Source organism: Lissotriton vulgaris, chromosome 9 (assembly GCF_964263255.1).
Source record: "Lissotriton vulgaris chromosome 9, aLisVul1.2, whole genome shotgun sequence".
Taxonomy (NCBI): Eukaryota; Metazoa; Chordata; class Amphibia; order Caudata; family Salamandridae; genus Lissotriton; species Lissotriton vulgaris.
The window spans coordinates 1,228,132,085-1,228,148,363 of record NC_141697.1 but is presented as its reverse complement, the minus strand read 5'-3'; the positions used below and the strand labels follow the sequence as shown (position 1 = coordinate 1,228,148,363).

Sequence of the window (16,279 nt, the reverse complement as noted above, 5' to 3'; positions counted from 1 at the left end):
GCAGCACAAACAGAATGGATTAAACAGACACTCAAAGATTTCCATCCATTTCAAATCATTCCTTTTTCAAAAACGCAGCGCTTATGAGGCCTTATTATGCCTTCGTCACAACTCACGAGCCCTTTTATTCTATTTTTTTTAGCAACATGAACAATCAGTTCACCCGCCAAGCTTTTGTTTCTTCTAAAGTTGTAGGAAGTTTTAGTTCCACTTTCACTGTGAAAACTGCTGAAGTATGGCATGCTTCAACCTCCCACCTGTGTTCCCCAAACGGGAAGAGGTGTGGCGCAGCGGCCAGGGCGCCTGCCTCCTAAGCACGGGGGCTCACGGTTCGATGCCTGGTGCGGCAGCAGGTTAGCCAAGCACCACGTGACTTTGGTCAATAGCTCGATTAATCTTCCTGACGGCCCCCAGCACCGTCACACCCTTGGGTATTGTTCATGCTTTACAAATACTGCATTTCATTCCCCAAATGTGCCCCCAGCCACATATAACACTCACTCCTGATAACAACGGGTGAAAATAGGGCGGGGTTTGGAATGAGTGGCGTATATAAGAGGATGTGTGTGTTTTGCATATGAATGAGAACGTGGATTATCATATGGGGTTGAAAAAGTTATAATGGTAAATACTGCTGATGCGTGCATTCTATAGGCTTTTTATGTGACATGAATGAAACAACTTTCTTTTCTGAAATGTATATGGAAATTATTGTAGTTTTAACATGTAAATTAGAAAGCATGGTTGGGTATGTCCACTCTGGTTAAGATGAATAGAACATAAAACATATACATACAAGTCGCATGCTTTGAAGAGTGTCTTTGGTGAGGTCGTTGAGCACTTGGAGCCACTATAGAAGACATGCAGACCAGGTGCGATGTTGTGCTCGTATCGAGCTTGGGTGGAACCCAATTCACTGGAAGAAGAATCTCTGAAACGAAGAAGCAGCACTGGCCTGTACGTATTTAGTGGGGTACCAAAAAAAGTGGGTTTTGGAGTAGGCAGCTTGAAAAGGCTTCAATTGAGTATGGGAATGCCGCCAGGTCCCAACTGAACCGTGGCAGTCTGTTAGCCAACGATGCAGCTTTACAGGAGCGAGTCCAGCATTCGGTCCCCTTGCAGAAGCGCGGGAGAAAGAACCTCTCCATCAGCGCGTCTCCTTGGAAAGCGAGAGACTGAGGTCCTGGTTAAGACATTGGTGGTGTGGCAGCGGGCCGCCATGCCAGCACCCCGCTGCCAAATTGCATAAGCCATTCGCCGACCACCCGCAAGATTAGAAGCTCTCTCCTGGTCTGGTGGGCGGTGCTTTGGCAGACCAGGTGGGGAGCCTTAGAAAGGCGCCGCAATGGGAACCCCAAAGCACATTCCTGCACGGACCGAAACGCACAATGTTGTGCATTTAATTCGAAGCAGGAAGCAGGAACATGGGGGTGCATATAGACAGGGGGGCATGTCATGTGCCCCCCCTGTATGCACACCTGTGCACAGAGGCACTAGTGGGCCCTGTAGGCTCACCTTAGATTTCTGACCGCCACCCTTTTTATGGCAGGCTCACCGCCATGAAAAGGAGGGCACTGAGTAAACTCACAATGTGCTTGGTGGTCAGCAGCTGCACCGCCAGCATTTCATGCCTTCTGACTGCTGCACGACTTCCACGGGAACAAGGATCCCAGCAGTAGCAGCGGTCCTGTGGCAGTCCCACTGAAGTAGTGTAATACGGCGGGTGGAACACCAATCTAGCTGTCCAGTGACCGCCACCGGGACCGCCTGAATCTCCCTGGCAGTGCTCCGACAAGCAATTATTCACCTGTCATCAATGCACATAAAAGTTGAAGAAGACCCTCGCACATCAGTTCAGGGCAATAAACTGAATCCTGATCACTTAACCAAACCTCTTTATTTTTTAACGTCTGTAAATCTCTGTTCATTAAAATCAAAGCAGAGCAATTTGAGGTTCTAGTAAGGGCCTTTTTCCTAAAACTCAGGCCATGCTGATACTAGCGCTGTCCCATAAATATCTGGTAGGATCACAAAGGTCTGGATAGCTGCACACTGAAAAGAACAACTAAGGGAATAGGCAGGAAAACTTCTTCAGTATAATTGATAGCCGTGGCCGCCTGCCCTTCGGATCATGATTGAACGGACGGGCCCTTACAAGGGATATGTAGCTTAGTTTTCCGTATATCTGTACACTCCCTCATTACAATATTTATTTTATTTTGAAAGTTTTATATAGCGCGAACAAGATCTTTGCAGATATCAGAGCGCTTTACATAGGAAGGGATACGAACATGAGAGTGAATAGCAATTGGGGTGGGGAATGTACATGGGGAGCAAAATCAACAGATACATCAATAATGATAACAGTACAAATAAGTGAAATGGTTCACAGACAGGAAAACAAATGGTTCTCGGTCTATTGATCTAAAAAACGGAAAAGATGGAGCCTTAATATGTTGTCTTGATCTCACAGTCTTCTTTTCTGCTTTCCAGGTGGACTGCTGGGCTCTGGGAGTTCTTTTGTACGCGCTGGTCTATGGTAGCATGCCTTTTGACAACAGCAACTTCCGAACACTGGCCGAGCAGGTCAGCACCGGTGAATACAGGAAGCCGCCTCACCTGTCAGGTATGAGCATGGTGCCTCTTGTAAGCAGCCCTGGCAATGCACACACCATAGGAAGTGCCTCACTGTGCAATCTACTTTCTCCAGGCATTTCTCTCCCTCACAGTCCTTCTTTCATAAAGTGTGTCCACACACCCAGGCAGGACTTTCTAAAACCCAACAAATGTCAGCCCTTCTTCTGTCCACTTAAGAAAGGCTCCAGGATCCAGAAACCTCCTTGGCAATAAGTAAACAGATTAGAAAATGATAGGTTGAAGTCCACCAGAGGTTTTAAAAGTCTATAGCGAGGAAGAGTAAGATTATGAGTAATGGAAATAATGCAAAGTAAACAAATCATTACCCCTTTCCCTGGAATATTGTCTAAGTCCTTAGATTCATGTGCGAGTTCTGAAGTGGTAAAGTGGCTCCTGCCCACAATTACTGAGTCAACCACTTCCATGCATCATCCACGATTAATTCTGTAAAGAACAATGCGGCCAGAATCGCAGCCACTTTCTGACCCATTCAGATCCTAAAGGAGAAAGTCTAAGAGGGCCCCCGGCACTTCCCTGCATACGCCTATCCTAGAAACTCTTTTCACTTTGCTCTAACAGACCAGCATCCTTGTGGTGGACTCCCTTGTGTTGGAGCCACTTCAACTGGGAATGTGGGTACATTCTGCTTGGGTTGATGCAAATCTCTGCTGAGTGCAGCAGCAGACAGTGTCAATCCTTGTTGAGATGTCTCAGAGTCCACAAACAAGCTGCAACACTTCATTTGATATCTGTTTTGAATAAATGTCTGGTCAACTTATTTAATATTGAGATGAATCAATAAGCTCTTCTTCAGGAGTCAAGGGGTCAAGAAAATTATAGGCAGAAGGATTTTCTAGTTTTTATGAAAAGTGGTGATCATTTTAGACAAGAGAACTGGATTCTCTTTTGGTGGGCTTGGCTAGAGACATGACCAACGGGACGTGTGATTCCACTTAATAGTGGTCCCTGCATCTCAAATCTGGGGGAATCCTGGGGAATGGATGGCTGCAGTCTGACACAACCAGCCAGCCTGTGAAGGGAAACCAAGAAGGAACATTTCCTGGAGGGCTCTGGGGCGCTTTGTTGCCGTTACCGCCCAAATTGTGAGGTCTGCAATAGGGCCCAGCGGGACACGCAGTCAAAATGGCGCCTTCTGGCCCAGAGGTTAGAAAAACTATCTGAAGTCCCACTGTGCATCCTCGTCTGGACCACAAGCAGAGTTGTAAGCGAGCTCAGGAGGAGAGGCGCTCCTGTGGAAGCAGTGAAGGCGATTAGTTGCCTCCTAGGATTCCCCGAGCGGCCTGGGTGACCTGTGAGTCCACGGAGGATGGGCAGTGGCGAAACAAGGAGCTCAGGGATGGGGCAGTCCCAGGGATGGCTCTTTGGAAGCTAATACAAATAAATATTTTTATAGAAAACCCCAGGTTTTGAGACCACTGCCTTAAACTTTCAAATCAAGAGGAGCACCTGCTTGATTGACTAACCTGAAAGGGAGGAAGACCTCAGGGAAGATGAATTGAGTTGAAGCACTTATAAAGAATACTACACGAAGCACTCATTTTGATGCTGTTCAGCTTATTCCTTGCTACCATCGGGTCTGATCCAGAAAAATTAAGGAAAATAATTATCCTTAAAAGCAGTTTTGAAATTATCAAACAATGGTTCCAACCTAAGACCTACAAGATGGGTGTCCCACCAATGAGCCCCCTGACTGAAATGACGACCATAACCAAGATGAAGAACAGTGCTGGGCATAGGAAAGCCTGACCCAAACTTCTCAACAACCTTCTGGTTTAGGGGAAATATTTTTCTAAATAAGAGGGAGCTGATCCCTGAATTCATTGGTGAATCAAGTCTCCAACTCATATTCAGGCAATTTACTTGTTGCCTCTGGAGATTTGGTCTTATTTTCCTAGGCCCATGGCCATCCTCATTCGTGTACAGTGTGTACCCTGCAATCTCTGTAATTAAATGCTCCTAATTTCTAGATACAAAGAATTGCCATATTCCTCATATGCATTAACTGCTGCCCCAACACTGTGCCTCTTAGTACTGGAGGAATCAGGGTCCATAGTCCCAGAAGAGGCTGGTTGCAGCTGAAAGTTTGTGTTGCCCTGTGCCTGCGATCAGTCTTTCCAATTGCGGTAGTGGGGATGCTCAATCATCCGGCTGCATGGGGACTTTCCACTAAGCGTCGCAAAACTCCTGGTCATGACTATCAATGAAGCATGAATTGTCTTGAGACGCCAAGTGAAAAGTTACAAATGCTGAGATGGAGACCTGCACAAGACACCTGACCTCCATCCAGGAATTCAGAATCAGGAAGTCCCTTAAAGAAGCAGCATCACAATTCCACAACGAGCGGTACACCGCAATTCAAACGTTGACGAAAGAAATTGCAGTGGTTCCTGGGACTTCTCTAACCTCCTCGTGATGTTCCCACCCTGCACAAGCAGAATGTACGCTGTCAAATTTGGACAGTTTGCACTCCCACCAGTCCATGCTTTGAAACCACAAAATTATTCCCAAAGTATTTGCGCTAACCTTTGCAAAATATAAGGGTGGGAGTACGGCCATTTGCCTCCAAATTTCTCAAAGTGTTGCAATGTGCGCTTTGTGATTAAGAAGTGTAAGTACAGATACAACTATCTTTCTGTGGATGACAGAAGAAAGGTGTGGTCCTGGTCCCCTTACTAACCTGTGGCTGCAGAGCAAGCTCCATCTATGATTACCCCAAGACTCTTCACCCTGCAGAAGGAATTTATTTATTCATTGAAAGGTGTTTTATGAAGTAGGAGATGCCGCAGAGCCAGTTCAGAGTGCTGAGGTGAAGGAGGTCTTGGGGGAGACTCGAGAAGGAAAGGCGGGCAAGGAGAAAATCAAGGATCCTCAACCAAGGAAAGGTGGAGACTTAACCGAGGTCGGGGTCGATCTGAAGGCATCAGAGCGGTGCAGAACCAGAAGGGATGGAAGAAGGAGAAAGGTCCTTACAATTGAAGGAGGACTCTGGAAGCCAAAAGGGAGGAGAACACCAGAGCAAGAGAGACATGAACTACTGACTGAGATTTGGGAAGGTCTTAGAGTACATTCTCAGGGAAAGCTTGGTGGAAAGGAAGATTTATGGAGTCATCAGTTAACTTTCAGGACCCAGTAAAACCTACTCAGTTGTTTTGCTATTCAACTGAAGGATGTGATCACCTCCAAACCTGCTTGTCCCTCCTAAAGAAGTTGTGGATCCCTCTTATTCTGACAAAATCAGGAAGTCATCATCAATATAGTTTTGTAATTTTAGCCCCAGCTCTTAATGTTAAAAACAAGTGGGAGAATGCATAAAATATGGAAGCAAAAGGGGAGAACCCTGCATAATTCTGCTGCTTTGTTTTACCCATATTTTGGGTAACAATGGAAACCAGATCACTTCACCTCTCTTGATGCCTGTCACAGACGCCAGTCTATGTAGCAAAAGAAGATGGTCAACCCATGGAAATGGTGTGACAAGGAAAAGCGAATGGGTGCTCGTTGAGATCCCCGATCAGAAAAATTGAAAAGCTAATTTTCAAGCCCTTTGCTCAGCTGGGATGTCACTTTTTCCCATGTTAAAAGTGACGCACCGGAGGTGCTAGGGGCTTGTTAAAAAGTCTCTGATTATGTACAAAACAGTGCAACAAAAATCCCTCACCACATCTGACCATATAATGTAAGACTACCTTGTGCCCAGTCTCATAGTGGGCAGGGTTTTGCTGGCCCAAAATGGTAAGTTGAATTTTGAGTAGTTTTATCAACCAGCATTTCCCTAGAGCGCATGGCCTGAAAGTGGCGCAAGTCAAGAAAGCAGGAAAGTTATGTGGGGCACTCTGTGACTTTATCCTGTCAGACATTTCCACTGCCTCATATTTCTAAGAGGACATCTGGGGATTTTTTGTGACGACCCTACTACCCCGACACCCCACACCATGCAATGCACCCAGTGTCTGATATCAAGGGTGTCCAGCAAGTTCATCCTATGTAACCTGTGATTGAGTGGAAAGTCATTCATCTGCTGTCACATTGCACTTGCCCGACAAAGAAGGGGAATATACCTCCTCAAAATGGGAATAATGGGTGCCAGAAGACGCTTGTGAGAAGAATGTTATTGTGGCACCCGTGGTTCATGCAGGTCACCCAGCAAACAAGCCCACAAAGGTTTAGGATTCCATCATACCTCACTTCAGTCACCTAGTGCTTCCCTGCAGGGGACCAGTCAAAGTGCAGCATACACCATGATAAATCAATGCACCAAGGTCTGGCAAATGTCATACCTCAGTGTAGACACCTCCTGCTTCCCTTCATGTGACCAGTCCAAGCATAGCATGGGCATGATAAATCCATGTTCCAAGGTCTAGCAGAGGTCACACCTCAGTGAAGTCACCTGGTACTTCCCTGCAGGTGACCAGTTAAAGCGTGGCTTGCACCATGATCAATCATGTACCACGGTCTAGCAAAGGTCATACCTCAGTGTAGAAACCTCCTGCTTCTCTTCAAGTGATCAGTCTAAGGGAAGCATGATAAATCCATGCACCAAGGTCTAGCAGAGGTTATACCTCAGCGTAGTCAGTTCCTTCTTCCCTGCAGGTGACCAGTCCAAGCATAGCATGGGCATGATAAATCCATGTTCCAAGGTCTAGCAGAGGTCACACCTCAGTGAAGTCACCTGCTGCTTCCCTGCAGGTGACCAGTTCAAGCGTTGGGTGCACCATGATCAATCATGTACCACGGTCTAGCAAAGGTCATACCTCAGTGTAGAAACCTCCTGCTTCTCTTCAGGTGACCATTCTAAGGGTACCATGATAAATCCACGTACCAAGGTCTAGCCGAGGTCACACCTGCTGTTTCCCTGCAGGTGACCAGTCCAAGATTAGCTTGCACCATGATAAATTCAAGTACCAAGGTCCATGTCCAAGTGTAGAAGAGGTCACTGTTCTCTGGCATGCGGATAAAGCACACCATCACCCAGCATCCACCCGTGTTTTGCCAATCACTTACAAATGCAATGGACCAGTCCAGGTCCCTTAGCAGACAAACAGACCTGCCCTTCAAGACAGACAACAGTGATGCCAGTCTCAGGTCAGAGGGTTAGAGACAGACAAAAATCAGAGTGTGGTTTGGGGCAATTATTGACAGGGCTCTCAGAATAGGTGTAGAAATGGATGAATTTCGGGTAGGTGTTCGGGTGCAAGGAAAGACATCGGAAGAGGAGGAGGAGGCAAAGAGGGTTTCAGTTTTGTCCGTTGTCTAATCTTCAGTAACTCAGTGATTGGGGATTACAGAAACAATGCACCATTTCCTGGATGGCACACAGAAACCTTTTCCCTCAAATGCCTTTTTGCCCACGTTTGTGCATCTGCAATATGACGCATGCGCACGGGCAAAAGCGCTCCTTTATATGCATGGAACAAATCTACATTTCAAAGTAAGGAATGTCCATGAAACATTCGCTTGGTGCTGTTTTTGCGCCCGCGCAGCGTGTGCTACAAAAAGACCTAGCAAAGGTGTTTGGTACAATATCTTTAAAACCACAATGTCCAAAGGATTGCAAAAAAATGTGTGCAGCTTTGCCACTGTGTTAAAATGGCCCCAGATTCGCACATCAACCTCTGTTCCACTGGGAAAGTAAATCCCAAAAAAAGTCCCACCAGGAGTCCGTCCCCCTGGGTGGGACGGCTAAGTCCAGATGTTGGTCCTGTGCGCGCTGTCACTGGAGCCAAGCTGTACCTGGCTGATATGCCCATAGCCAGAGTGAACCCGGTCCTTGTGTCCCGGTTCAGGGAGGACCTGGCTTGGTAGTTCGGACTTGTCTGTTCCAACTGGAGCTGGTCAAGACCAATTTGTATTTAGCAGAGTCCAAACTGAGGTGGCATGGTGTGCAAAATAACTATGGATTGGGATGTGGCCCGAGTAATTAATTACCAGTGGGCGAGATGCATTCAAGCATTTCATCCATCGCTTGCTTGTATACTTTAAAAGGAGTCTCAGTCCAAATCAGGATTACATTCTGTTCAAAATTACCCCCGGCTGCCGTTATTACCCCCCTCCGACACAAATTTCCCCCAATAATGCCGGGCAAAATGTGGGCGGTGAAAAGCCACAATATTCTCTGTTTTGTAATTGGGCGGCTGGAAAGAGGTCTGTTATTACCTGTTATTCCATGGTTAGAGGTGCAAGAACTCAGAACAGGGGGGCATATTCATGAGAGCCTTGCGCCACTTTTGTACCATGTAAAGAGGTGGGTGAGTGAAGCAAGGTTTTAAGTCAGATTTAAGAAGCCACGCAAAGCAACCTCGCATGGCTTTGAGCGGCCTCATATATCCTTAGCAAGGCAAAGCAGCGCACTTAGAAAGAGGAAAAACGCCTCAATGTATTGTTTCTGTGCAGGAAGGTGCCCCTTCCTGGACAAAAAACATCCTGCCTGCAATGGTGGCGCCCTTGCATCATGGTGCAAAGGTGCCTGCGTTGGCGCTAGGCTGCCGAAACGCTTGGGGAAAGGACAGATATTGCAAAAATACATTGTATTCCTTCCCTTTCAATTTGACGAAGGGAAGCTCAGCAAGGTGACTTGCCCTGCGCCAAAATCCCATAAATGAGGGGCAGGGAGAGCATATTAGCCTGCAGGAGCGCTATTCACAGCGCCCGCTCTTATCTTTCCAAAAAATGGATCATTCAGCATGATGCCAGATGTTGCACTTTGAGGCACATTGGGGCGGTCCATATTTATGAAATATTTAAATGAGTAAGTATTTAAAAGAGAAACTTTCAGGCTTAACTGTGTATTATTTGTCCATAATCTGAGTTCCGAGCTGTTTCTGATGGTTATTATCTCAGTCATTTTTCAAATCCCCCCCCCCTCCCCGCCCGGCGCCTTTTTCTTTCTTTCCTTTCTTTCTCTCTCTCCTTTCTCTCCCTCCACTCATGTATATTCCATGCTCCATGTAAATATATATTTTTTATCCAATAAAAAATTACGGAAATAAAAAAAAAAAGAAAAAAAAGGAAATGCTTCTAGCAGGAAAACTCTTGGAGTTGTAAACTTGAATTGCAGAGTGCCTGCTCACCTATTGTCATGTAGTTCTTTTTAGCAGCGTGTGCTACATTATAAATAAAACTTCACACAGGAATGACAACAAACAAGAAAAGTACACCGGGCATTACGTGTTCTAGAATGCCTGCCGGGGGAAGGGGAGGGGGCAGCAGATTTTAATTACTTTTCCATTTTGCAAGAGAAATAACCACTCACTGGTATGGGTAGTAAAAGCTGAAAAGTATTTCATCCACACAATTCATGTTTTTTTTCAAAAAAATATAATTGTACGAATATAATCAACAAATGGAGGTTTTGCAGAAAAAAGTCTCAGCAAAAACTTTAAGTAGGAGAATTTTTACAAAAAAGTTTGCATGCTTTCACTAACTGCGTGCAAAATATTAACTTCACCCACCTCTACTAATGGAGAAACTCGTTCTCCAAGGGACTGTCTTTGCCCCAATTTGCACCGCATGTCTAGTAAAGTGCAAAACTATTTTGTTATCATAATGCCTGATCACTAAGACTTTCCTTGCAGGCAAATCGAACTTCAAAAATGAAAGTACTGATTCCTAACCAAAATCCTTCTTGTGTTTTTGTGTTGACAGGGGCTTGCGGGCTGATTGACTGGCTACTGACCGTGGATCCGCGGTACCGGGCAACCATCGAAGACGTAGCCAACCACTGGTGGGTGAACTGGGGCTATGACGCTGTGGTGTGCGACTGCGACTTGGCGCAGGACTGCCACTCCCCGCTTCTGGCTCGGTACATTGATTGCCAGAACCTGCTGAGCTTTGACGCAAGAGGCTTCGGCGAGGAGGCGAGGTCCCACCAGGAGAGCAGCCTACGAGCAGAGGAGACAAAGGAGTGTGAGGCCGGCCTCAGAAAATCGAAGAAGGAGAACGACATCAAGCATCCCCAGCAGGACACCGTCTCCAAGGCAACCCACAAGAAGCCCAAAGGAATCCTCAAGAAGAGGAGTAGCTTCGACAGTGCCTTTTTTTCCTCGTTAAGCTTCTCAGATAATGTGCCTTTGGCATGTGACATGGATGGGCCGGGGAGACAGGCGCCCGCCGTCCACCCAACAGACCCTCTTGGCAAAGCAATTATTTCTAGCAAACAACCTACAATGACCATGCCAAGAAAAGGGATCCTTAAAAAACACTACGAAAGGGAGTCCGGGTACTCGTCGTCGCCAGAGAGAGGTCTATACTCCGCGTGTCCAGCGACTGTTGACCACAGCACAGAGCGCAGAGTGCGGTCCGAGAAGGGGCAGGCGAACAGAAGAGGCATCTTGAAGCGCAACGGGAAGTTCTCCACCAGCCTGGAGATCCCCGTTGACTGCTCCGCGCTCAAGCTGTCTGACTCGCTGAAGGACCTTATCCTCTTTAGCGGTCGACCCTCCAGCGTCATCAGCGATGACAGCTTCCTGTCCAGCGATTCCTTCGACCTTCTGGATATGACTGGTGAATTCAACCACCAGCTCTTTCCCCACAGCCGGGACCAGTCTGCCGCTTACAGCTCGGCTTCTGAGGATGAGGCGGGAACAGGCTTGCCCAGGGACCATGCCAAAAGACAGCCCGTCAACTCAAATCCTGAGTTCCAGGACCCAGGTTTCTTCCAGGATGAACACAGTGTTGCAACTGCTGTGTACACCCAGGCCAGACAGATTTGTGACTGTATGAATGAGTGAGAGGTCAAAAAGCACGAACGTCAACACGTGGTCTCAGAAGACCAATCAGGGGCAGCCTTGGAATTGAACTGAAATAGAAGACTTTGTTTGTTCTGTGCAACAGTCATTGAGACAAAACATACTTGTCTCTGCACCACAAGCATTCCACAACACGGATTTGCGTCTCCTAGCATGGAATTGGGTTTTTGCTCAAAGATACGTAGTTTCACATATTGAATAAAACACTGTGCATCGGTACAAGTAGACAAGCCAGGAGGCTGAGCTAGAAAACTGCCATATACCACTGTATGCATGGAATGCACATTGCTGGGAAAACAAGGTTTACAGGCAGTAAAGAATGTGAAGTGCAGTACTTGAAAATGCTTATTATTTAAGAAAATAAATACAATGTTTTCCAGTCATTACGAGTTATTTTGCAGGTCAATCTGGATACCAGGGTGGGGTGTTTGTTTCTGAGCCAAGGAAAGCTGGTCAGCAGAATGTGGAGCCGCCATGAGTCCCAAAGTCTCTACCCTGCACCCCTCCACTTCCCTAAACCATCATGAAAGGTTTAAATAATCTGGCTATAAGAGCAGAAGTAGCAATTCCTTTTGTGCTTCGAGTTTCCACAAATTCCGTAATTATTTTCCCACAACACAAGCGGTAAAGTAAATTGTAAATTGTAAATTGATACTTGTATAGCGCACTACTCACCCGCTAGGGTCTCAAGGCACTTGTACGAATACTGCTGTGGAACCCATCCTGGCTTTCCCTGTGAGGCGTCCCCTCCTGGGCACAACGAAACAGTATTGATCAGCCAGGTTTTCATTTTCAGTTTGTGTGTTTTGTTTGTGAGATCCGGAGATCAAGTTGTGTTCTTAATCTACAGAAACAATAAAATATTCTTTCATTACTATGGACATCCCAGCATGTCCCTTTGACCCTTAGCATGGGTTAGGGTCAGCAATACCCAGGGAGGGCGGTCATGAAAGCGCATTTACTGTAGATAAAGCACAGATCGTTTCCCACGAAGAAAACTTGGAACTTTTCGCCCTCAGAACCCAATTCTGATTCACAGAGGCAAAAGCCACACAAAAACAAAGGGCAAGATTTACAATAACTGGCGAATCCCTGCATATCAGCAGGGATGCGCCAGTTATTTTGTGTGATGGTTGAAACCCTTTGTGCCACCATGGATGCGCCGCATTTACAATGCGGCGAACTGTGGCACAACGATGGAGAGATGCGTAACGCATCTGATGGCATAAAGGTGACGTAGTGCTGGAGTTGTGTCGCAAGTGCGTCCCAACTCCAGCACTGCTCAGGGGTTCCCTATACTTGCTGTGCTGCGTCACTCCTTATGCCTGCTTCAAAGCAGGTGTAAGGTTCTGAAGTAGCTGCAACATATAAAGTGACTCCGTGAAATCTTGTAGATTTCACTGCATCACCTTTACGGGGCTTCCTTGTGACGGAAAGCCTACCATGCATACATCATACCTGATGCGGGTATAATGTAGCGCAGGGCTTTACAACATAACGCATCTCACTAGAAGCGTCATGTTGTAAATATGTAGCATAGAGTGATGCAACAGCGGCGTAAAAGTGTCGCAAGGGGCTTGTAAATCTGCCCCAAAGAGTTGTAGCAATTATGGCGCCTAGAGTTTGTGGCCCGAGGGGAACGTTAGTGAATGGACCTTTGTAAAAGAGGTAAATGGTGCTCTTAACGTTTACACTTAAATCTACGTGAATCAGACATAAAGCGTTGCAGAAGTCACAAAAAAGTATTAGTTTGGAAAATCCCGAGGCATGCCTAGTGCATGAAATGGTGCAGCGAGCAGAGGGCGCTGCGCCTCCATTGATGTTTGAAGTAGAGGAGCAGAGGGGAAGGAAAGTACATGTCCTACCACAGTTCCCCGCCTACATCCATCCCTCCTCTGAAAGAATGCTTTCATTGCCTTGCATGGCGTCACCGGATGGAGTAGGTATGCTGGTTACACCCCCCCATTGTGCCATGAGCCTCAGCTTTCTCTGAAGCCCTAGTAGCTGGTGTCACTTGTAAGCAGCTACATTGCTACAAAGGTCACAATTCTAACACTGATTTGACAAAATAAGCCTTTACAAACTTCCAAAGATGCTAAGTTCTCCATACATTTTGAAGGTAAAAAAGCAAACACATTCGAACCCTTTGACACCTCTACCATGCACCATGAATTCACCATCCAGGATACAAATACCAAACATCGACCATTCATTCATCATTCACCATCACCACCCAGCCACCACACAGTCACCATAAGGGACAATACGCCATCAATTCACCACCCAGAATTTCACCGTCCATTCAGAATACGGTCATCATTCAACATTTTCCCTCTGTTCACCATTCATCCTCTACTCAACATACATTCACCATTCATTCCATTAATCATCTGTTCTCAGTTTATTCACTGTCTAATCACCATCAGTTCACAATTAGCCATCCATTCTCCAGTTTACTTGTCAATCACCATCCATTCTCCAGTTTACTTGCCAATCACCATTCATTCTCCAATTTACTTGCCAATCACCATCCAGTTTTCCAGTTTACTTGCTATGCACCATCCATTCTCCAGGTTACTTGCTATGCACCATCCCTTCTACAGTTTACTTGCTATGCACCATCCATTCCCCAGTTTATTTGCCAATCACTATTCATTCTCCAGTTTACTTGCTATGCACCATCCATTCTCCAGTTTACTTGCTACCATCCATTCTCCAGTTTACTTGCTATGCACCATTCATTCTACAGTTTACTTGCTATGCACCATTCATTCACAGTTTACTTGCTATGCATCATCCATTCTCCAGTTTTCTTGCCGATCACCATCCATTCTCCAGTTTACTTGCTATGCATCATCCATTCTCCAGTTTACTTGCCAATCACCATCCATTCTCCAGTTTACTTGCTATGCACCATCCATTCTCCAGTTTACTAGATATGCACCATCTATTCTCAAGTGTATTTGCCAATCACCATTCATTCTCCAGTTTACTTGTAAATCACCATCCCTTCTCCAGTGTACTTGCTATGCACCATAAATTCTCCAGTTTATTTGCCAATCGCCATCCATTCGCCAGTTTACTTGCTATGCACCATTCATTCTCCAGTTTACTTGCTATGCACCATCCATTCTCCAGTTTACTTGCTATGCACCATCCATTCTCCAGTTTACTTGCTATGAACCATCAATTCTCCAGTTTATTTGCTATACACCATCAATTCTCCAGTTTATTTGCTATACACCATCCATTCTCCAGTTTACTTGCTATGCACCATCCATGCTCCAGTTTACTTGCTATGCACAACCAATTCTCCAGTTTACTTGCTATGCACCATCCATTCTCCAATTTACTTACTATGCACCATCCATTCTCCAGTTTATTTGCCAATCACCATACATTCTCCAGTTTACTTGCTGTGCAGCATCAATTCTCCAGTTTATTTGCTACGCACATCCATTCTCCAATGTATTTGCCAATCACCATTCATTCTCCAGTTTACTTGCTATGCACCATTCATTCTCCAGTTTACTTGCCAATCACCATCCATTCTCCAGTTTACTTGCTATGCCCCATCCATTCTCCAGTTTACTTGATATGCACCATCTATTCTCCAGTTTACTTGTCAATCACCATCCATGCTTCAGTTTACTTGCCAATCACCATCCATTCTCCAGTTTACTTGCTATGCACCATTCATTCTACAGTTTACTTCCTATGCACCATCCATTCTCTAGTTTATTTGCCAATCACCATCCATTCTCCAGTTTACTTGCTATGCACCATTCATTCTACAGTTTACTTGCTATGCACCATTCATTCTACAGTTTACTTGCTATGCATCATCCATTCTCCAGTTTTCTTGCCGATCACCATCCATTCTCCAGTTTACTTGCTATGCATCATCCATTCTCCAGGTTACTTGCCAATCACCATCCATTCTCCAGTTTACTTACTATGCACCATCCATTCTCCAGTTTACTAGATATCCACCATCTATTCTCAAGTGTATTTGCCAATCACCATTCATTCTCCAGTTTACTTGTAAATCACCATCCCTTCTCCAGTGTACTTGCTATGCACCATAAATTCTCCAGTTTATTTGCTATGCACCATCCATTCTCTAGTTTATTTGCCAATCACCATCCATTCGCCAGTTTACTTGCTATGCACCATTCATTCTCCAGTTTACTTGCTATGCACCATCCATTCTCCAGTTTACTTGCTATGCACCATCCATTCTCCAGTTTACTTGCTATGCACCATCAATTCTCCAGTTTATTTGCTATACACCATCCATTCTCCAGTTTACTTGCTATGCACCACCCTTTCTCCAGTTTACTTGCTATGCGCCATAAATTCTCCAGCTTATTTGCTATGCACCATCCATTCAGTTTATTTGCCAATCACCATCCATTCACCAGTTTACTTGCTATGCACCATCGATTCTCCAGTTTACTTGCTATGCACAATCAATTCTCCAGTTTACTTACAATGCACCATCCAATCTCCAATTTACTTACTATGCACCATCCATTCCCCAGTTTATTTGCTAATCACCATCCATTCTCCAGTTTACTTGCTATGCAGCATCAATTCTCCAGTTTATTTGCGACGCACATCCATTCTCCAATGTATTTGCCAATCACCATTCATTCTCCAGTTTACTTGCTATGCACCATTCATTCTCCAGTTTACTTGCCAATCACCATCCATTCTCCAGTTTACTTGCTATGCCCCATCCATTCTCCAGTTTACTTAATATGCACCATCTATTCTCCAGTTTACTTGTCAATCACCATCCATTCTTCAGTTTACTTGCCAATCACCATCCATTCTCCAGTTTACTTGCTATGCACCATTCATTCTACAGTTTA

At 45.5% G+C, this 16,279-nt stretch overlaps 1 protein-coding gene across 1 annotated transcript in view; it reads left to right on the top strand.

Annotated features, from left to right (window-relative positions):
• The window catches only part of LOC147693115 (NUAK family SNF1-like kinase 1), a 112,946-nt gene extending 101,161 nt beyond the window's left edge, over nucleotides 1–11,785 (top strand). Inside the window, exons 6-7 of the mRNA XM_086939364.1 lie at nucleotides 2,494–2,626; nucleotides 10,300–11,785. Coding sequence (XP_086795490.1) covers nucleotides 2,494–2,626; nucleotides 10,300–11,384 — 1,218 coding nt within the window. The 3' untranslated portion in view covers nucleotides 11,385–11,785. The remainder of the gene's footprint in view (nucleotides 1–2,493; nucleotides 2,627–10,299) is intronic.
• The last annotated feature ends 4,494 nt before the right edge of the window (nucleotides 11,786–16,279 follow it).